This window comes from Ascaphus truei, chromosome 22, assembly GCF_040206685.1.
Source record: "Ascaphus truei isolate aAscTru1 chromosome 22, aAscTru1.hap1, whole genome shotgun sequence".
NCBI lineage: Eukaryota > Metazoa > Chordata > Amphibia > Anura > Ascaphidae > Ascaphus > Ascaphus truei.
Genome location: NC_134504.1, coordinates 14599374 through 14624491, shown reverse-complemented (window position 1 = coordinate 14624491; position 25118 = coordinate 14599374). Strand labels below are relative to the sequence as shown.

The following is a 25118-nucleotide window of genomic DNA, read 5'->3' as shown; positions in this document are numbered from 1 at the left end:
TTGCTCGCCCCGGGCGAGTGGATTTAACATCGTGGCGAGCTCCTATTGGCCCAAGCAGCACACGTTTGGTACTAGGTGGCGAGTAGATTTTTTGGTGATTTGTCGACCACTGTATATATGTATATATCTGTGTATGTATGTATGTATTTATATATCTATGTGTTTGTGTATGTATGTATGTATATATGTATATATCTATGTGTGTATGTATGTATGTATTTATATATGTATGTGTATGTATGTATATATCTGTGTGTTTGTGTATGTATGTATGTATATATCTATGTGTTTGTGTATGTATGTATGTGTGTATGTATGTATGTATATATGTATATATCTATGTGCAGTGGTTGACAAATCACCAAAAAATCTACTCGCCACACAAAAAAATCTACTCGCCACCTAGTACCAAACGTGTGCTGCTTGGGCCAATATTTACTCGCCCGGGGGTTAAATCCACTCGCCCGGGGCGAGCAAATGTATAGGTTTGTCGAACACTGTCTATGTGTGTATGTATGTATGTATATATGTATATATCTATGTGTTTGTGTATGTATGTATCTATGTATCTATGTATCTATGTGTTTGTGTATGTATGTATGTATATATGTATATATCTATGTGTTTGTGTATGTATGTATGTATCTATGTGTTTGTGTATGTATGTATGTGTGTATATATGTGTGTGTGTGTGTATGTATATATCTATGTGTTTGTGTATGTATGTATGTATGTATGTATATATGTATATATCTATGTGTTTGTGTATGTATGTATGTTTCTATGTGTTTGTGTATGTATGTATATATGTATATATCTATGTGTTTGTGTATGTATGTATGTATGTATCTATGTGTTTGTGTATGTATGTATGTATGTATATATGTATATATCTATGTGTTTGTGTATGTATGTATCTATGTGTTTGTGTATGTATGTATGTATTTATGTATATATGTATATATCTATGTGTTTGTGTATGTATGTATGTATACATGTACTAGCTGATAAACCCGGCATTGCCCGTGATTGCTGGGGCGGGGGGCGTGGAGAGGCGGGGAAGGGCAGGGAGGGCGGGGAAGGGCAGGGAGGACGGGGAAGGGCAGGGAGGGGGGCGAAGGGCAGGGAGGGGGGCAAAGGGCAGGGAGGGGGGCGAGGGGGCAAAGGGCAGGGAGGGGGGCGAGGGGGCAAAGGGCAGGGAGGGGGGTGAGGGGGCAAAGGGCAGGGAGGGGGGCGAGGAAGGGGTTCCTCCGGCACTCCTATATAGCTCCTTTGAAAAATAAACATATATTGTAGAAAAAATGACACACATCACCAACGTTTCGGACTTGCAAACAGGCCCTTCCTCAGGTTAGTGCACTTCCCGTGTGTGTGTGTGTGTGTGTGTTGAACTGTAAGGATAGGAGTCTCTTATTCAGCCTAATCTTCCATGTTCTGCATGTTTTTTGGTGGGGCGAGATTAAACTAAAAATAGGTATCCTTCAGAATGTGACTGCTAGGAGAAATCGGGTGTGTTTGTAAGAGCGAGGGCCCCTGTATTCCGCCTCTCTCTGTATTGTGATACTAGCAGTGTTTTTGATCTCTGCCCAGCAGCTGCTTCCTGCTATTGTTCAGGGGAGAGGGCAGAGGTCACCCTGTCACCTGGACACCCCCAGATAGCCTCTGACAGATGTCCACAAAGGACAATTATTTGCGTCCTGTTTACCAACCTCTCCGGCCTTGAACTTTTCTTAAGACAAAATCTGTATATATTCTGTGGTCTTATCTACATGTCTCACAATGCTCTGCTGTGTGTGTGTGTGTGTGTGTGTGTTGCCCGGGATGTAATTTTCCCGCTCCCCCCCTTCACAGCTCGGGTCCCCCCCCCCCTTCACAGCTCCAATTTCCCCCCCTTGATCACAGGCCGTGATCGGGTGGCAGGCGGTGGGCGGGTGGCAGTGACCGGGTGGGTTAGTGGCAGTGGGTGTTGGGCAGTGACTGGGTGGGTGGGAGGCATTGACTGAGTGGGTGGGTGCGAGGCGGTGGGTGGGTGCCAGTGACTTTAGCAGTGACTGGGTGGGTGGGTACGAGGCGGTGGGTGGGTGGCAGTGACTTTAGCAGTGACTGAGTGGGTGGGTGCGAGGCGGTGGGTGGGTGCCAGTGACTTTAGCAGTGACTGGGTGGGTGGGTACGAGGCGGTGGGTGGGTGGCAGTGACTTTGGCATTGACTGGGTGGGAGGCATTGACTTTTAGTGACGGCAGGTAGTGACTGGGTGGGTGGGTGACAGTGACTGGGTGGGGTGGGTGACTTACCTTCACCGGGTGGGTGCTGCTTCCTGCTGCCAGACGCTTCCCCACCCTGCCCCTGAAGCGGTGGTGTGAGGGACTGAGTGCGGTGCTGCTGGAGGGGGGGAAGGGAGGGGGTGGCGGCGATGCGGTGGGGCCGGCGGTGGGCTGGGTGTAGTTGTGAGGCGGCGGGGTGAGGGATTGAGTGTGGTGGTGCAGGAGGGGAGGCGGGGGGGTGGTGTGAAAAAGAAAGTACACCGTCTTTGAATTCCATGGTTTTACATATCAGGACATAATAACAATCATCTGTTCCTTAGCAGGTCTTACAATGAGGTAAATACAACCTCAGATGGACAACAACACATGACATATTACACCGTGTCCTGATTTATTTAACCAAAATAAAGCCATAATGGGATGAGGGAATGTGTGGGAGCGACGTGGAGAAGAGAGGCTGTAACCGCAGGACCTGGGAGATCACTGGGGAGGCCTCATCCAGCAGTGGGGAGACACGGGAGCAAGATGAGAGATAGGGAGGGGGTGTGTGTGTGTGTGTGTGTGTGTGTGTGTGTGTGTGTGTGTGTGTGTGTGTGTGTGTGTGTGTGTGTGTGTGTGTGTGTGTGTGTGTGTGTGTGTGTGTGTGTGTGTGTGTGTGTGTGTGTGTGTGTGTGTGTGTGTTCTCACTAGCTAACAGAAATAATGTCATTTTTGAAGCCCTACATATGGCCGAGCCCTGCCCCCCGCTGGCAATAGCCTAGCACTGCCCCATGCATGCAGAATCCGGTGTGTACATGGGATGCAGGGATGACCTGCAGGGCCTCTGGTATTCCAGCGCCGGGCTGATATTGCCATGCATAGTCACACGCCCTCCTGGGGGCGCTCTTCTCTATCTTCAGCCCAGAAGCCGGTGGTGGAAGAGCCAGCTGATGATCGGGACAAACCCAAGCTCCCCGTCAAGAAGCCAGAGGTGGAGCAGCCGCAGATTAAGGGACCTATCGATGTTCCCCAGCAGCAGCAGGAGGAGGAGGTGAAGAAGAAGCAGGAGGAAGTGCAGCTGGACCGGCCAGATCAAGGTGCCAGACGGGAGACACCTCCCCCTCCTCCCCCCCCCAGGGTGCCAGACGGGAAACCCCCCCTCTCCAGGGTGTGAGACGGGAAACCCCCTCCCCCTCCCCTACATAATCAATAGATTGGGCATTGAAATAGTAATGTTATCTGATGCAAGTATTACTTGTAAACTCTGGTACAAAAAATGTCACACACGCACACTGTATCTGTGTGTCTCACCCTGTCACACGCACACTGTATCTGTGTGTCTCACCCTGTCACACGCACACTATCTGTGTGTCTCACCCTGTCACACGCACACTGTATCTGTGTGTCTCACTCACCCTGTCACACGCACACTGTATCTGTGTGTCTCACTCACCCTGTCACACACTGTATCTGTGTGTCTCACCCTGTCACACGCACACTGTATCTGTGTGTCTCACCCTGTCACACGCACACTGTATCTGTGTGTCTCACCCTGTCACACGCACACTGTATCTGTGTGTCTCACCCTGTCACACGCACACTGTATCTGTGTGTCTCACTCACCCTGTCACACGCACACTGTATCTGTGTGTCTTACTCACCCTGTCACACGCATACTGTATCTGTGTGTCTCACCCTGTCACACGCACACTGTATCTGTGTGTCTCACTCACCCTGTCACACGCACACTGTATCTGTGTGTTTCACTCACCCTGTCACACACACACTGTATCTGTGTCTCACTCACCCTGTCACACACACTGTATCTGTGTGTCTCACTCACCCTGTCACACACGCACACTGTATCTGTGTGTCTCACTCACCCTGTCACACGCACACTGTATCTGTGTGTTTCACTCACCCTGTCACACACACACTGTATCTGTGTCTCACTCACCCTGTCACACACACACTGTATCTGTGTGTCTCACTCACCCTGTCACACACGCACACTGTATCTGTGTGTCTCACTCACCCTGTCACACACACTGTATCTGTGTCTCACTCACCCTGTCACACACACTGTATTGTGTCTCACTCACCCTGTCACACACGCACACTGTATCTGTGTCTCACTCACCCTGTCACACACGCACACTGTATCTGTGTCTCACTCACCCTGTCACACACGCACACTGTATCTGTGTCTCACTCACCCTGTCACACACGCACACTGTATCTGTGTGTGTCTCACTCACCCTGTCACACGCACACTGTATCTGTGTGTCTCACTCACCCTGTCACACACGCACTGTATCTGTGTGTCTCACTCACCCTGTCACACACACACTGTATCTGTGTGTCTCACTCACCCTGTCACACACACACTGTATCTGTGTGTCTCACTCACCCTGTCACACACACTGTATCTGTGTCTCACTCACCCTGTCACACACACACTGTATCTGTGTGTCTCACTCACCCTGTCACACACACACACACTGTATCTCACTCACCCTGTCACACACACACTGTATCTGTGTCTCACTCACCTGGTCACACACGCACTGTATCTGTGTGTCTCACTCACCCTCTCACTCACACACTGTATCTGTGTGTCTCCCTCACCCTGTCACACACACACTGTATCTGTGTGTCTCACTCACCCTGTCACACACACTGTATCTGTGTCTCACTCACCCTGTCACACACACACTGTATCTGTGTGTTTCACTCACCCTGTCACACACACACACTGTATCTCACTCACCCTGTCACACACACACTGTATCTGTGTCTCACTCACCTGGTCACACACGCACACTGTATCTTTGTGTCTCACTCACCCTGTCACACACACACACTGTATCTGTGTGTCTCACTCACCCTGTCACACACACACTGTATCTGTGTCTCACTCACCCTGTCTCACACACACTGTATCTGTGTGTCTCACTCACCCTGTCTCACACACACACTGTATCTGTGTGTCTCACTCACCTTGTCACACACACTGTATCTGTGTCTCACTCACCCTGTCACACACACACTGTATCTGTGTCTCACTCACCTGGTCACACACGCACACTGTATCTGTGTGTCTCACTCACCCTGTCACACACACTGTATCTGTGTGTCTCACTCACCCTGTCACACACACACACACACACTGTATCTGTGTGTCTCACTCACCCTGTCACACACACACTGTATCTGTGTGTCTCACTCACCCTGTCACACACACACTGTGTCTCACTCACCCTGTCACACACGCACACTGTATCTGTGTCTCACTCACCCTGTCACACACGCACACTGTATCTGTGTGTGTCTCACTCACCCTGTCACACGCACACTGGATCTGTGTCTCGCTCACGCTGTCACACACGCACACTGTATCTGTGTCTCGCTCACCATGTCACACACGCACACTGTATCTGTGTCTCACTCACCCCGTCACAGGCACACTGTATCTGTGTCTCGCTCACCCTGTCACACACGCACACTGTATCTGTGTGTCTCACTCACCCTGTCACACACGCACACTGTATCTGTGTGTCTCACTCACCCTGTCACACATGCACACTGTATCTGTGTGTCTCACTCACCCTGTCGCGCACATGCACTGTATCTGTGTGTCTCACTCACCCTGTCGCACGCACTGTATCTGTGTGTCTCACTCACCCCGTCACACACACACACTGTATCTGTGTGTCTCACTCACCCTGTCACACACACACTGTATCTGTGTGTCTCACTCACCCTGTCACACACACACACTGTATCTGTGTCTCACTCACCCTGTCACACACGCACACTGTATCTGTATCTCACTCACCCTGTCACACACGCACACTGTATCTGTGTGTGTCTCACTCACCCTGTCACACGCACACTGTATCTGTGTCTCGCTCACGCTGTCACACACGCACACTGTATCTGTGTGTCTCACTCACCCTGTCACACACACTGTATCTGTGTGTCTCACTCACCCTGTCACACGCACACTGTATCTGTGTGTATCACTCACCCCGTCACACATGCACACTGTATCTGTGTGTTTCACTCACCCTGTCACACGCACACTGTATCTGTGTCTCGCTCACCCTGTCACACACGCACACTGTATCTGTGTCTCACTCACCCTGTCACACACGCACACTGTATCTGTGTGTCTCACTCAACCTGTCACACGCACACTGTATCTGTGTCTCGCTCACCCTGTCACACGCACACTGTATCTGTGTCTCGCTCACCCTGTCACACGCACACTGTATCTGTGTGTCTCACTCACTCTGTCACACACGCACACAGGACACTGTATCTGTGTCTCACTCACCCTTTCACACTGTATCTGTGTGTCTCACTCACCCTGTCGCGCACATGCACTGTATCTGTGTGTCTCACTCACCCTGTCGCGCACATGCACTGTATCTGTGTGTCTCACTCACCCTGTCGCACGCACACTGTATCTGTGTGTCTCACTCACCCTGTCGCACGCACACTGTATCTGTGTCTCACTCACCCTGTCACACATGCACACTGTATCTGTGTGTCTCACTCACCCTGTCGCACACGCACACTGTATCTGTGTATCACTCACCTTGTCACACGCACACTGTATCTGTGTCTCACTCACCCTGTCACACACGCACACTGTATCTGTGTCTCACTCACCCTGTCACACGCACACTGTATCTGTGTCTCACTCACCCTGTCACACACGCACACTGTATCTGTGTCTCACTCACCCTGTCACACACGCACACTGTATCTGTGTGTCTCACTCACCCTGTCACACATGCACACTGTATCTGTGTGTCTCACTCACCCTGTCGCGCACATGCACTGTATCTGTGTGTCTCACTCACCCTGTCGCACGCACTGTATCTGTGTGTCTCACTCACCCTGTCACACACACACTGTATCTGTGTCTCACTCACCCTGTCACACACGCACACTGTATCTGTATCTCACTCACCCTGTCACACACGCACACTGTATCTGTGTGTGTCTCACTCACCCTGTCACACGCACACTGTATCTGTGTCTCGCTCACGCTGTCACACACGCACACTGTATCTGTGTGTCTCACTCACCCTGTCACACACACTGTATCTGTGTGTCTCACTCACCCTGTCACACGCACACTGTATCTGTGTGTCTCACTCACCCTGTCACACATACACACTGTATCTGTGTGTCTCACTCACCCCGTCACACATGCACACTGTATCTGTGTGTCTCACTCACCCTGTCACACGCACACTGTATCTGTGTCTCGCTCACCCTGTCACACGCACACTGTATCTGTGTGTCTCACTCACCCTGTCACACACGCACACTGTATCTGTGTCTCGCTCACCCTGTCACACGCACACTGTATCTGTGTGTCTCACTCACTCTGTCACACACGCACACTGTACACTGTATCTGTGTCTCACTCACCCTGTCACACATTCACACTGTATCTGTGTCTCACTCACCCTGTCGCGCACATGCACTGTATCTGTGTGTCTCACTCACCCTGTCGCACGCACACTGTATCTGTGTGTCTCACTCACCCTGTCGCATGCACACTGTATCTGTGTCTCACTCACCCTGTCACACATGCACACTGTACCTGTGTGTCTCACTCACCCTGTCGCACACGCACACTGTATCTGTGTCTCACTCACCCTGTCACACGCACACTGTATCTGTGTCTCACTCACCCTATCACACACGCACACTGTATCTGTGTCTCACTCACCCTGTCACACATGCACACTGTTTCTGTGTGTCTCACTCACTTTGTCGCGCACATGCACTGTATCTGTGTGTCTCACTCACCCTGTCGCACGCACACTGTATCTGTGTGTCTCACTCACCCTGTCGCATGCACACTGTATCTGTGTGTCTCACTCACCCTGTCGCACGCACACTGTATCTGTGTGTCTCACTCACCCTGTCACACACACACACTGTTTCTGTGTGTCTCACTCACCCTGTCGCACGCACACTGTTTCTGTGTGTCTCACTCACCCTGTCACACACGCACACTGTATCTGTGTCTCACTCACCCTGTCACACATGCACACTGTTTCTGTGTGTCTCACTCACCCTGTCGCGCACATGCACTGTATCTGTGTGTCTCTCACCCTGTCGCACGCACACACACTGTATCTGTGTGTCTCACTCACCCTGTCGCACGCACACTATTTCTGTGTGTCTCACTCACCCTGTCACACGCACACTGTATCTGTGTGTCTCACTCACCCTGTCACACACGCACACTGTATCTGTGTCTCACTCACCCTGTCACACGCATGCACTGTATCTGTGTGTCTCACTCACCCTGTCGCACGCACACTGTATCTGTGTGTCTCACTCACCCTGTCACACACGCACACTGTATCTGTGTCTCACTCACCCTGTCACACGCATGCACTGTATCTGTGTGTCTCACTCACCCTGTCGCACGCACACACACTGTATCTGTGTGTCTCACTCACCCTGTCGCACGCACACTGTATCTGTGTGTCTCACTCACCCTGTCGCACGCACACTGTTTCTGTGTGTCTCACTCACCCTGTCGCACGCACACTGTTTCTGTGTGTCTCACTCACCCTGTCACACACGCACACTGTATCTGTGTCTCACTCACCCTGTCACACATGCACACTGTTTCTGTGTGTCTCACTCACCCTGTCGCGCACATGCACTGTATCTGTGTGTCTCACTCACCCTGTCGCACGCACACTGTTTCTGTGTGTCTCACTCACCCAGTCACACGCACACTGTATCTGTGTCTCGCTCACCCTGTCACACGCACACTGTATCTGTGTGTCTCACTCACCCTGTTACACACGCACACTGTATCTGTGTCTCACTCACCCTGTCATACGCATGCACTGTATCTGTGTGTCTCACTCACCCTGTCGCACGCACACTGTATCTGTGTGTCTCACTCACCCTGTCGCACGCACACTGTATCTGTGTCTCACTCACCCTGTCACACGCACACTGTATCTGTGTCTCACTCACCCTGTCACACACACACTGTATCTGTGTTTCACTCACCCTGTCGCACGCACACTGTATCTGGGTGTCTCACTCACCCTGTCACACGCACACTGTATCTGTGTGTCTCACTCACCCTGTCACACGCACACTGTATCTGTGAGTCTCACTCACCCTGTCACACGCACACTGTATCTGTGTGTCTCGCTCACCCTGTCACACGCACACTGTATCTGTGTGTCTCACTCACCCTGTCGCACATGCACACTGTATCTGTGTCTCACTCACCCTGTCGCACGCACACTGTATCTGTGTCTCACTCACCCTGTCGCACGCACACTGTTTCTGTGTGTCTCACTCACCCTGTCGCACGCACACTGTATCTGTGTGTCTCACTCACCCTGTCACACATGCACACTGTATCTGTGTGTCTCACTCACCCTGTCACACACACTGTATCTGTGAGTCTCACTCACCCTGTCACACACACACTGTATCTGTGTGTCTCACTCACCCTGTCACACGCACACTGTATCTGTGTGTCTCACTCACCCTGTCACACACGCACACTGTATCTGTGTGTCTCACTCACCCTGTCATACACGCACTGTATCTGTGTGTCTCACTCACCCTGTCACACATGCACTGTATCTGTGTGTCTCACTCACCCTGTCACACATGCACACTGTATCTGTGTCTCACTCACCCTGTCACACATGCACACTGTTTCTGTGTGTCTCACTCACCCTGTCGCGCACATGCACTGTATCTGTGTGTCTCTCACCCTGTCGCACGCACACACACTGTATCTGTGTGTCTCACTCACCCTGTCGCACGCACACTGTTTCTGTGTGTCTCACTCACCCTGTCACACGCACACTGTATCTGTGTGTCTCACTCACCCTGTCACACACACTGTATCTGTGTCTCACTCACCCTGTCACACACACTGTATTGTGTCTCACTCACCCTGTCACACACGCACACTGTATCTGTGTCTCACTCACCCTGTCACACACGCACACTGTATCTGTGTCTCACTCACCCTGTCACACACGCACACTGTATCTGTGTCTCACTCACCCTGTCACACACGCACACTGTATCTGTGTGTGTCTCACTCACCCTGTCACACGCACACTGTATCTGTGTGTCTCACTCACCCTGTCACACACGCACTGTATCTGTGTGTCTCACTCACCCTGTCACACACACACTGTATCTGTGTGTCTCACTCACCCTGTCACACACACACTGTATCTGTGTGTCTCACTCACCCTGTCACACACACTGTATCTGTGTCTCACTCACCCTGTCACACACACACTGTATCTGTGTGTCTCACTCACCCTGTCACACACACACACACTGTATCTCACTCACCCTGTCACACACACACTGTATCTGTGTCTCACTCACCTGGTCACACACGCACTGTATCTGTGTGTCTCACTCACCCTCTCACTCACACACTGTATCTGTGTGTCTCCCTCACCCTGTCACACACACACTGTATCTGTGTGTCTCACTCACCCTGTCACACACACTGTATCTGTGTCTCACTCACCCTGTCACACACACACTGTATCTGTGTGTTTCACTCACCCTGTCACACACACACACTGTATCTCACTCACCCTGTCACACACACACTGTATCTGTGTCTCACTCACCTGGTCACACACGCACACTGTATCTTTGTGTCTCACTCACCCTGTCACACACACACACTGTATCTGTGTGTCTCACTCACCCTGTCACACACACACTGTATCTGTGTCTCACTCACCCTGTCTCACACACACTGTATCTGTGTGTCTCACTCACCCTGTCTCACACACACACTGTATCTGTGTGTCTCACTCACCTTGTCACACACACTGTATCTGTGTCTCACTCACCCTGTCACACACACACTGTATCTGTGTCTCACTCACCTGGTCACACACGCACACTGTATCTGTGTGTCTCACTCACCCTGTCACACACACTGTATCTGTGTGTCTCACTCACCCTGTCACACACACACACACACACTGTATCTGTGTGTCTCACTCACCCTGTCACACACACACTGTATCTGTGTGTCTCACTCACCCTGTCACACACACACTGTGTCTCACTCACCCTGTCACACACGCACACTGTATCTGTGTCTCACTCACCCTGTCACACACGCACACTGTATCTGTGTGTGTCTCACTCACCCTGTCACACGCACACTGGATCTGTGTCTCGCTCACGCTGTCACACACGCACACTGTATCTGTGTCTCGCTCACCATGTCACACACGCACACTGTATCTGTGTCTCACTCACCCCGTCACAGGCACACTGTATCTGTGTCTCGCTCACCCTGTCACACACGCACACTGTATCTGTGTGTCTCACTCACCCTGTCACACACGCACACTGTATCTGTGTGTCTCACTCACCCTGTCACACATGCACACTGTATCTGTGTGTCTCACTCACCCTGTCGCGCACATGCACTGTATCTGTGTGTCTCACTCACCCTGTCGCACGCACTGTATCTGTGTGTCTCACTCACCCCGTCACACACACACACTGTATCTGTGTGTCTCACTCACCCTGTCACACACACACTGTATCTGTGTGTCTCACTCACCCTGTCACACACACACACTGTATCTGTGTCTCACTCACCCTGTCACACACGCACACTGTATCTGTATCTCACTCACCCTGTCACACACGCACACTGTATCTGTGTGTGTCTCACTCACCCTGTCACACGCACACTGTATCTGTGTCTCGCTCACGCTGTCACACACGCACACTGTATCTGTGTGTCTCACTCACCCTGTCACACACACTGTATCTGTGTGTCTCACTCACCCTGTCACACGCACACTGTATCTGTGTGTATCACTCACCCCGTCACACATGCACACTGTATCTGTGTGTTTCACTCACCCTGTCACACGCACACTGTATCTGTGTCTCGCTCACCCTGTCACACACGCACACTGTATCTGTGTCTCACTCACCCTGTCACACACGCACACTGTATCTGTGTGTCTCACTCAACCTGTCACACGCACACTGTATCTGTGTCTCGCTCACCCTGTCACACGCACACTGTATCTGTGTCTCGCTCACCCTGTCACACGCACACTGTATCTGTGTGTCTCACTCACTCTGTCACACACGCACACAGGACACTGTATCTGTGTCTCACTCACCCTTTCACACTGTATCTGTGTGTCTCACTCACCCTGTCGCGCACATGCACTGTATCTGTGTGTCTCACTCACCCTGTCGCGCACATGCACTGTATCTGTGTGTCTCACTCACCCTGTCGCACGCACACTGTATCTGTGTGTCTCACTCACCCTGTCGCACGCACACTGTATCTGTGTCTCACTCACCCTGTCACACATGCACACTGTATCTGTGTGTCTCACTCACCCTGTCGCACACGCACACTGTATCTGTGTATCACTCACCTTGTCACACGCACACTGTATCTGTGTCTCACTCACCCTGTCACACACGCACACTGTATCTGTGTCTCACTCACCCTGTCACACGCACACTGTATCTGTGTCTCACTCACCCTGTCACACACGCACACTGTATCTGTGTCTCACTCACCCTGTCACACACGCACACTGTATCTGTGTGTCTCACTCACCCTGTCACACATGCACACTGTATCTGTGTGTCTCACTCACCCTGTCGCGCACATGCACTGTATCTGTGTGTCTCACTCACCCTGTCGCACGCACTGTATCTGTGTGTCTCACTCACCCTGTCACACACACACTGTATCTGTGTCTCACTCACCCTGTCACACACGCACACTGTATCTGTATCTCACTCACCCTGTCACACACGCACACTGTATCTGTGTGTGTCTCACTCACCCTGTCACACGCACACTGTATCTGTGTCTCGCTCACGCTGTCACACACGCACACTGTATCTGTGTGTCTCACTCACCCTGTCACACACACTGTATCTGTGTGTCTCACTCACCCTGTCACACGCACACTGTATCTGTGTGTCTCACTCACCCTGTCACACATACACACTGTATCTGTGTGTCTCACTCACCCCGTCACACATGCACACTGTATCTGTGTGTCTCACTCACCCTGTCACACGCACACTGTATCTGTGTCTCGCTCACCCTGTCACACGCACACTGTATCTGTGTGTCTCACTCACCCTGTCACACACGCACACTGTATCTGTGTCTCGCTCACCCTGTCACACGCACACTGTATCTGTGTGTCTCACTCACTCTGTCACACACGCACACTGTACACTGTATCTGTGTCTCACTCACCCTGTCACACATTCACACTGTATCTGTGTCTCACTCACCCTGTCGCGCACATGCACTGTATCTGTGTGTCTCACTCACCCTGTCGCACGCACACTGTATCTGTGTGTCTCACTCACCCTGTCGCATGCACACTGTATCTGTGTCTCACTCACCCTGTCACACATGCACACTGTATCTGTGTGTCTCACTCACCCTGTCGCACACGCACACTGTATCTGTGTCTCACTCACCCTGTCACACGCACACTGTATCTGTGTCTCACTCACCCTATCACACACGCACACTGTATCTGTGTCTCACTCACCCTGTCACACATGCACACTGTTTCTGTGTGTCTCACTCACTTTGTCGCGCACATGCACTGTATCTGTGTGTCTCACTCACCCTGTCGCACGCACACTGTATCTGTGTGTCTCACTCACCCTGTCGCATGCACACTGTATCTGTGTGTCTCACTCACCCTGTCGCACGCACACTGTATCTGTGTGTCTCACTCACCCTGTCACACACACACACTGTTTCTGTGTGTCTCACTCACCCTGTCGCACGCACACTGTTTCTGTGTGTCTCACTCACCCTGTCACACACGCACACTGTATCTGTGTCTCACTCACCCTGTCACACATGCACACTGTTTCTGTGTGTCTCACTCACCCTGTCGCGCACATGCACTGTATCTGTGTGTCTCTCACCCTGTCGCACGCACACACACTGTATCTGTGTGTCTCACTCACCCTGTCGCACGCACACTATTTCTGTGTGTCTCACTCACCCTGTCACACGCACACTGTATCTGTGTGTCTCACTCACCCTGTCACACACGCACACTGTATCTGTGTCTCACTCACCCTGTCACACGCATGCACTGTATCTGTGTGTCTCACTCACCCTGTCGCACGCACACTGTATCTGTGTGTCTCACTCACCCTGTCACACACGCACACTGTATCTGTGTCTCACTCACCCTGTCACACGCATGCACTGTATCTGTGTGTCTCACTCACCCTGTCGCACGCACACACACTGTATCTGTGTGTCTCACTCACCCTGTCGCACGCACACTGTATCTGTGTGTCTCACTCACCCTGTCGCACGCACACTGTTTCTGTGTGTCTCACTCACCCTGTCGCATGCACACTGTTTCTGTGTGTCTCACTCACCCTGTCACACACGCACACTGTATCTGTGTCTCACTCACCCTGTCACACATGCACACTGTTTCTGTGTGTCTCACTCACCCTGTCGCGCACATGCACTGTATCTGTGTGTCTCACTCACCCTGTCGCACGCACACTGTTTCTGTGTGTCTCACTCACCCAGTCACACGCACACTGTATCTGTGTCTCGCTCACCCTGTCACACGCACACTGTATCTGTGTGTCTCACTCACCCTGTTACACACGCACACTGTATCTGTGTCTCACTCACCCTGTCATACGCATGCACTGTATCTGTGTGTCTCACTCACCCTGTCGCACGCACACTGTATCTGTGTGTCTCACTCACCCTGTCGCACGCACACTGTATCTGTGTCTCACTCACCCTGTCACACGCACACTGTATCTGTGTCTCACTCACCCTGTCACACACACACTGTATCTGTGTTTCACTCACCCTGTCGCACGCACACTGTATCTGGGTGTCTCACTCACCCTGTCACACGCACACTGTATCTGTGTGTCTCACTCACCCTGTCACACGCACACTGTATCTGTGAGTCTCACTCACCCTGTCACACGCACACTGTATCTGTGTGTCTCACTCACCCTGTCACACGCACACTGTATCTGTGTGTCTCACTCACCCTGTCGCACACGCACACTGTATCTGTGTCTCACTCACCCTGTCGCACGCACACTGTATCTGTGTCTCACTCACCCTGTCGCACGCACACTGTTTCTGTGTGTCTCACTCACCCTGTCGCACGCACACTGTATCTGTGTGTCTCACTCACCCTGTCACACATGCACACTGTATCTGTGTGTCTCACTCACCCTGTCACACACACTGTATCTGTGAGTCTCACTCACCCTGTCACACACACACTGTATCTGTGTGTCTCACTCACCCTGTCACACGCACACTGTATCTGTGTGTCTCACTCACCCTGTCACACACGCACACTGTATCTGTGTGTCTCACTCACCCTGTCATACACGCACTGTATCTGTGTGTCTCACTCACCCTGTCACACATGCACTGTATCTGTGTGTCTCACTCACCCTGTCACACATGCACACTGTATCTGTGTGTCTCACTCACCCTGTCGCACGCACGCACACTGTATCTGTGTCTCACTCACCCTGTCACACACGCACTGTATCTGTGTGTCTCACTCACCCTGTCACACACGCACTGTATCTGTGTGTCTCACTCACCCTGTCACACACGCACTGTATCTGTGTGTCTCACTCACCCTGTCACACACACACTGTATCTGTGTGTCTCACTCACCCTGTCGCGCACATGCATTGTATCTGTGTGTCTCACTCACCCTGTCGCACGCACACTGTATCTGTGTCTCACTCACCCTGTCACACATGCACACTGTTTCTGTGTGTCTCACTCACCCTGTCGCGCACATGCACTGTATCTGTGTGTCTCACTCACCCTGTCGCACGCACACTGTATCTGTGTGTCTCACTCACCCTGTCGCACGCACACTGTATCTGTGTGTCTCACTCACCCTGTCGCACGCACACTGTATCTGTGTGTCTCACTCACCCTGTCACACACACACACTGTTTCTGTGTGTCTCACTCACCCTGTCGCACGCACACTGTTTCTGTGTGTCTCACTCACCCTGTCACACACGCACACTGTATCTGTGTCTCACTCACCCTGTCACACATGCACACTGTTTCTGTGTGTCTCACTCACCCTGTCGCGCACATGCACTGTATCTGTGTGTCTCTCACCCTGTCGCACGCACACACACTGTATCTGTGTGTCTCACTCACCCTGTCGCACGCACACTGTTTCTGTGTGTCTCACTCACCCTGTCACACGCACACTGTATCTGTGTCTCGCTCACCCTGTCACACGCACACTGTATCTGTGTCTCACTCACCCTGTCACACACGCACACTGTATCTGTGTCTCACTCACCCTGTCACACGCATGCACTGTATCTGTGTGTCTCACTCACCCTGTCGCACGCACACTGTATCTGTGTGTCTCACTCACCCTGTCACACACGCACACTGTGTCTGTGTCTCACTCACCCTGTCACACGCATGCACTGTATCTGTGTGTCTCACTCACCCTGTCGCACGCACACACACTGTATCTGTGTGTCTCACTCACCCTGTCGCACGCACACTGTATCTGTGTGTCTCACTCACCCTGTCGCACGCACACTGTTTCTGTGTGTCTCACTCACCCTGTCGCACGCACACTGTTTCTGTGTGTCTCACTCACCCTGTCACACACGCACACTGTATCTGTGTCTCACTCACCCTGTCACACATGCACACTGTTTCTGTGTGTCTCACTCACCCTGTCGCGCACATGCACTGTATCTGTGTGTCTCACTCACCCTGTCGCACGCACACTGTTTCTGTGTGTCTCACTCACCCTGTCACACGCACACTGTATCTGTGTCTCGCTCACCCTGTCACACGCACACTGTATCTGTGTGTCTCACTCACCCTGTTACACACGCACACTGTATCTGTGTCTCACTCACCCTGTCACACGCATGCACTGTATCTGTGTGTCTCACTCACCCTGTCGCACGCACACTGTATCTGTGTGTCTCACTCACCCTGTCGCACGCACACTGTATCTGTGTCTCACTCACCCTGTCACACGCACACTGTATCTGTGTCTCACTCACCCTGTCACACACACACTGCATCTGTGTTTCACTCACCCTGTCGCACGCACACTGTATCTGGGTGTCTCACTCACCCTGTCACACGCACACTGTATCTGTGAGTCTCACTCACCCTGTCACACGCACACTGTATCTGTGTGTCTCACTCACCCTGTCACACGCACACTGTATCTGTGTGTCTCACTCACCCTGTCGCACACGCACACTGTATCTGTGTCTCACTCACCCTGTCGCACGCACACTGTTTCTGTGTGTCTCACTCACCCTGTCGCACGCACACTGTATCTGTGTGTCTCACTCACCCTGTCACACATGCACACTGTATCTGTGTGTCTCACTCACCCTGTCGCACGCACGCACACTGTATCTGTGAGTCTCACTCACCCTGTCACACGCACACTGTATCTGTGTGTCTCACTCACCCTGTCACACACGCACACTGTATCTGTGTGTCTCACTCACCCTGTCATACACGCACTGTATCTGTGTGTCTCACTCACCCTGTCACACACGCACTGTATCTGTGTGTCTCACTCACCCTGTCACACATGCACACTGTATCTGTGTGTCTCACTCACCCTGTCGCACGCACGCACACTGTATCTGTGTCTCACTCACCCTGTCACACACGCACACTGTATCTGTGTGTCTCACTCACCCTGTAACACACGCACTGTATCTGTGTGTCTCACTCACCCTGTCACACACACACTGTATCTGTGTGTCTCACTCACCCTGTCATACACGCACTGTATCTGTGTGTCTCACTCACCCTGTCACACACGCACTGTATCTGTGTGTCTCACTCACCCTGTCACACATGCACACTGTATCTGTGTGTCTCACTCACCCTGTCGCACGCACGCACACTGTATCTGTGTCTCACTCACCCTGTCACACTTGCACACTGTATCTGTGTGTCTCACTCACCCTGTCACACACGCACTGTATCTGTGTGTCTCACTCACCCTGTCACACACACACTGTATCTGTGTGTCTCACTCACCCTGTCGCGCACATGCATTGTATCTGTGTGTCTCACTCACCCTGTCGCGCACATGCATTGTATCTGTGTGTCTCACTCACCCTGTCGCACACACACTGTATCTGTGTGTCTCACTCACCCTGTCGCACGCACACACACACACATACGCACTGTATCTGTGTTTCCCTCCCCCCCTTTTTCTCCCTCTCGCACTCTGTATTATATGAGTATTGAGTACCTCTCTCCCCGCTGCCCAGCAGGCATTGCGGTGCCCATGGGGGAGGCTCACAGACACGAGCCTCCGGTGCCACGGGACGAGGTGGCTGTAGACGAGCGGAAGGACCAAAGGGAATCTGATGAGAAAAGGCCACGACCGGACACTGTCCTGAGCGAGGAGGAGGAGGGTGAGGCAGCCCCAAGGCAGGCACCTGGGGAGGGTGACCAGTACAAGGCCGCGCAGCAACGGGAGGAGCGGCCTCCGTACAAGGACCTGGAGCCCGGCGTCAGAGACCCGGACGCTGAGCCAAAGAAGAGCATTGAGGCTGAAGGAGGCCGAGAGAACCGTGATGGCCCCCGGCCCGAGAAACCGCCGGGGCAGCAGCTAGCTGAGGGGGGTACGCAGGCTGGGGTCGAGGGGAGTCTCGGGGTGCAACGCAGAGCCAACACACGAACATGCAGAGCGATCTATATACAGAGTGATATATATACACCGGGATATACAGAGCGACATATATATACATATACATACACACACAGAGAGAGATATATCTTCACTCACACCGATATACGCGCAGCGACGTGCAGAGCGATCTATATACAGAGTGATATATATACACCGGGATATACAGAGCGATATATATATACATACACACACAGAGATAGATATATCTTCACTCACACCGATATACACGCAGTGACGTGCAGAGCGATCTATATACAGAGTGATATATATACACCGGGATATACAGAGCGACATATATATACATACACACACAGAGATATATCTTCACTCACACCTATATACGCAGCGACGTGCAGAGCGATCTATATACAGAGTGATATATATACACCGGGATTTACAGAGCGATATATATATACAGTGGTCGACAAATCACCAAAAAATCTACTCGCCGAACAAAAAAATCTACTCGCCACCTAGTACCACACGTGTGCTGCTTGGGCCAATAGGAGCTCGCCACAATGTTAAATCCACTCGCCCGGGGCGTGCAAATGTATAGGTTTGTCGAACACTGTATATATATATATATATATATATATATATATATATATATATGCAGAGATAGATATATCTTCACTCACACCGATATACGCGCAGCGACGTGCAGAGCGATCTATATACAGAGTGATATATATACACCGGGATATACAGAGCGACATATATACATACACACATATACATACACACACAGAGATAGATATATCTTCACTCACACGATATACACGCAGTGACGTGCAGAGCGATCTATATACAGAGTGATATATATACACCGGGATATACAGAGCGACATATATATACATACACACACAGAGATAGATATATCTTCACTCACACCGATATACGCGCAGCGACGTGCAGAGCGATCTATATACAGAGTGATATATATACACACCGGGATATACAGAGCGACATATATATACATACACACACAGAGATATATCTTCACTCACACCGATATACGCGCAGCGACGTGCAGAGCGATCTATATACAGAGTGATATATATACACCGGGATATACAGAGCGATATATATATATATATACACACATATACATACACACACAGAGATAGATATATCTTCACTCACACCGATATACACGCAGTGACGTGCAGAGCGATCTATATACAAAGTGATATATATACACCGGGATATACAGAGCGACATATATATACATACACACACATACATACACACACAGAGATAGATATATCTTCACTCACACCGTGACACACAGAGCTATATATTATATATACAGTGATACGCAGAGCAATATATTATATACACAGTGATACGCAGAGCAATATATTATATACACAGTGATACGCAGAGCAATATATTATATACACAGTGATACGCAGAGCAATATATTATATACACAGTGATACGCAGAGCAATATATTATATACACAGTGATACGCAGAGCAATATATTATATACACAGTGATACGCAGGGCAATATATTATATACACAGTGATACGCAGAGCAATATATTATATACACAGTGATACGCAGAGCGATATATTATATATACAGTGATACGCAGAGCGATATATTATATACACAGTGATACGCAGAGCAATATATTATATACACAGTGATACGCAGGGCAATATATTATATACACAGTGATACGCAGAGCGATATATTATATATACAGTGATACGCAGAGCAATATATTATATACACAGTGATACGCAGAGCAATATATTATATACACAGTGATACGCAGAGCAATATATTATATACACAGTGATACGCAGAGCGATATATTATATATACAGTGATACGCAGAGCCATATATTATATACACAGTGATATGCAGAGCGATATATTATATACACAGTGATACGCAGAGCGATATATTATATAGACAGTGATACGCAGAGCAATATATTATATACACAGTGATACGCAGAGCAATATATTATATACACAGTTATACGCAGAGCCATATATTATATATACAGTGATACGCAGAGCGATATATTATATACACAGTGATACGCAGAGCAATATATTATATACACAGTGATACGCAGAGCAATATATTATATACACAGTTATACGCAGAGCCATATATTATATATACAGTGATACGCAGAGCGATATATTATATACACAGTGATACGCAGAGCAATATATTATATACACAGTGATATGCAGAGCGATATATTATATATACAGTGATACGCAGAGCGATATATTATATACACAGTGATACGCAGAGCAATATATTATATACACAGTGATACGCAGAGCAATATATTATATATACAGTGATATGCAGAGCGATATATTATATATACAGTGATATGCAGAGCGATATATTATATACACAGTGATACGCAGAGCAATATATTATATATACAGTGATACGCAGAGCAATATATTATATACATAGTGATACGCAGGGCAATATATTATATACACAGTGATACGCAGAGCAATATATTATATACACAGTGATACGCAGAGCAATATATTATATACACAGTGATATGCAGAGCGATATATTATATACACAGTGATATGCAGAGCAATATATTATATACACAGTGATACGCAGGGCAATATATTATATACACAGTGATACGCAGAGCGATATATTATATACACAGTGATACGCAGAGCGATATATAATATACACAGTGATACGCAGAGCTATATATTATATACACAGTGATACGCAGAGCGATATATTATATATACAGTGATACGCAGAGCAATATATTATATACACAGTGATACGCAGAGCTATAATATACACAGTGATACGCAGAGCTATATATTATATACACAGTGATACGCAGAGCAATATATTATATACACAGTGATACGCAGAGCTATATATTATATACACAGTGATACGCAGAGCTATAATATACACAGTGATACGCAGAGCAATATATTATATACACAGTGATACGCAGAGCAATATATTATATACACAGTGATACGCAGAGCAATATATTATATATACAGTGATACGCAGAGCGATATATTATATACACAGTGATACGCAGAGCGATATATTATATACACAGTGATACGCAGAGCAATATATTATATACACAGTGATACGCAGGGCAATATATTATATACACAGTGATACGCAGAGCTATATATTATATACACAGTGATACGCAGAGCAATATATTATATACACAGTGATACGCAGAGCAATATATTATATACACAGTGATACGCAGAGCAATATATTATATACACAGTGATACGCAGAGCAATATATTATATACACAGTGATACGCAGAGCAATATATTATATACACAGTGATACGCAGAGCAATATATTATATACACAGTGATACGCAGAGCAATATATTATATACACAGTGATACGCAGAGCAATATATTATATACACAGTGATACGCAGAGCGATATATTATATACACAGTGATACGCAGAGCAATATATTATATACACAGTGATACGCAGAGCAATATATTATATACACAGTGATACGCAGAAAAATATATTATATATACAGTGATACGCAGAGCAATATATTATATACACAGTGATACGCAGAGCGATATATTATATATACAGTGATACGCAGAGCAATATATTATATACACAGTGATACGCAGAGCGATATATTATATATACAGTGATACGCAGGGCAATATATTATATACACAGTGATACGCAGAGCAATATATTATATATACAGTGATACGCAGAGCAATATATTATATACACAGTGATACGCAGAGCGATATATTATATACACAGTGATACGCAGAGCAATATATTATATACACAGTGATATGCAGAGCGATATATTATATACACAGTGATATGCAGAGCAATATATTATATACACAGTGATACGCAGGGCAATATATTATATACACAGTGATACGCAGAGCGATATATTATATACACAGTGATACGCAGAGCGATATATAATATACACAGTGATACGCAGAGCTATATATTATATACACAGTGATACGCAGAGCGATATATTATATATACAGTGATACGCAGAGCAATATATTATATACACAGTGATACGCAGAGCTATAATATACACAGTGATACGCAGAGCTATATATTATATACACAGTGATACGCAGAGCAATATATTATATACACAGTGATACGCAGAGCTATATATTATATACACAGTGATACGCAGAGCTATATATTATATACACAGTGATACGCAGAGCAATATATTATATACACAGTGATACGCAGAGCGATATATTATATACACAGTGATACGCAGAGCGATATATTATATATACAGTGATACGCAGGGCAATATATTATATACACAGTTATACACAGAGCAATATATTATATATACAGTGATACGCAGAGCAATATATTATATACACAGTGATACGCAGAGCTATAATATACACAGTGATACGCAGAGCAATATATTATATATACAGTGATACGCAGAGCGATATATTATATACACAGTGATACGCAGAGCGATATATTATATACACAGTGATACGCAGAGCAATATATTATATACACAGTGATACGCAGGGCAATATATTATATACACAGTGATACGCAGAGCTATATATTATATACACAGTGATACGCAGAGCTATATATTATATATACAGTGATACGCAGGGCAATGTATTATATACACAGTGATACGCAGAGCAATATATTATATACACAGTGATACGCAGAGCAATATATTATATACACAGTGATACGCAGAGCAATATATTATATACACAGTGATACGCAGAGCAATATATTATATATACAGTGATACGCAGAGCAATATATTATATACACAGTGATACGCAGGGCAATATATTATATACACAGTGATATGCAGAGCCATATATTATATACACAGTGATACGCAGAGCGATATATTATATACACAGTGATACGCAGAAAAATATATTATATATACAGTGACACGCAAAGCTATATATTATATACACAGTGATACGCAGAGCTATATATTATATACACAGTGATACGCAGAGCTATATATTATATATACAGTGATACGCAGAGCTATATATTATATATACAGTGATACGCAGAGCTATATATTATATACACAGTGATACGCAGAGCAATATATTATATACACAGTGATACGCAGAGCGATATATTATATACACAGTGATACGCAGAGCAATATATTATATACACAGTGATACGCAGAGCAATATATTATATACACAGTGATACGCAGAGCAATATATTATATACACAGTGATACGCAGAGCAATATATTATATACACAGTGATACGCAGAGCAATATATTATATACACAGTGATACGCAGAGCAATATATTATATACCCAGTGATATGCAGAGCGATATATTATATACACAGTGATACGCAGAGCAATATATTATATACACAGTGATATGCAGAGCGATATATTATATACACAGTGATACGCAGAGCAATATATTATATACACAGTGATACGCAGAGCTATATATTATATACACAGTGATACGCAGGGCAATATATTATATACACAGTGATACGCAGGGCAATATATTATATACACAGTGATACGCAGAGCAATATATTATATACACAGTGATACGCAGAGCTATAATATACACAGTGATACGCAGAGCAATATATTATATACACAGTGATACGCAGAGCTATAATATACACAGTGATACGCAGAGCTATATATTATATACACAGTGATACGCAGAGCTATATATTATATATACAGTGATACGCAGAGCTATATATTATATACACAGTGATACGCAGAGCAATATATTATATACACAGTGATACGCAGAGCAATATATTATATACACAGTGATACGCAGGGCAATATATTATATACACAGTGATACGCAGAGCGATATATTATATACACAGTGATACGCAGAGCAATATATTATATACACAGTGATACGCAGAGCGATATATTATATACACAGTGATACGCAGAGCAATATATTATATACACAGTGATACGCAGAGCTATAATATACA

At 47.8% G+C, this 25118-nt stretch overlaps 1 protein-coding gene across 1 annotated transcript in view; it reads left to right on the top strand.

The window, feature by feature from the left end:
- The window catches only part of SLC38A10 (solute carrier family 38 member 10), a 63964-nt gene that overhangs the window by 22091 nt on the left and 16755 nt on the right, over positions 1-25118 (top strand). Inside the window, 2 exon segments of the mRNA XM_075579812.1 lie at positions 3162-3338; positions 18642-18995. Coding sequence (XP_075435927.1) covers positions 3162-3338; positions 18642-18995 — 531 coding nt within the window.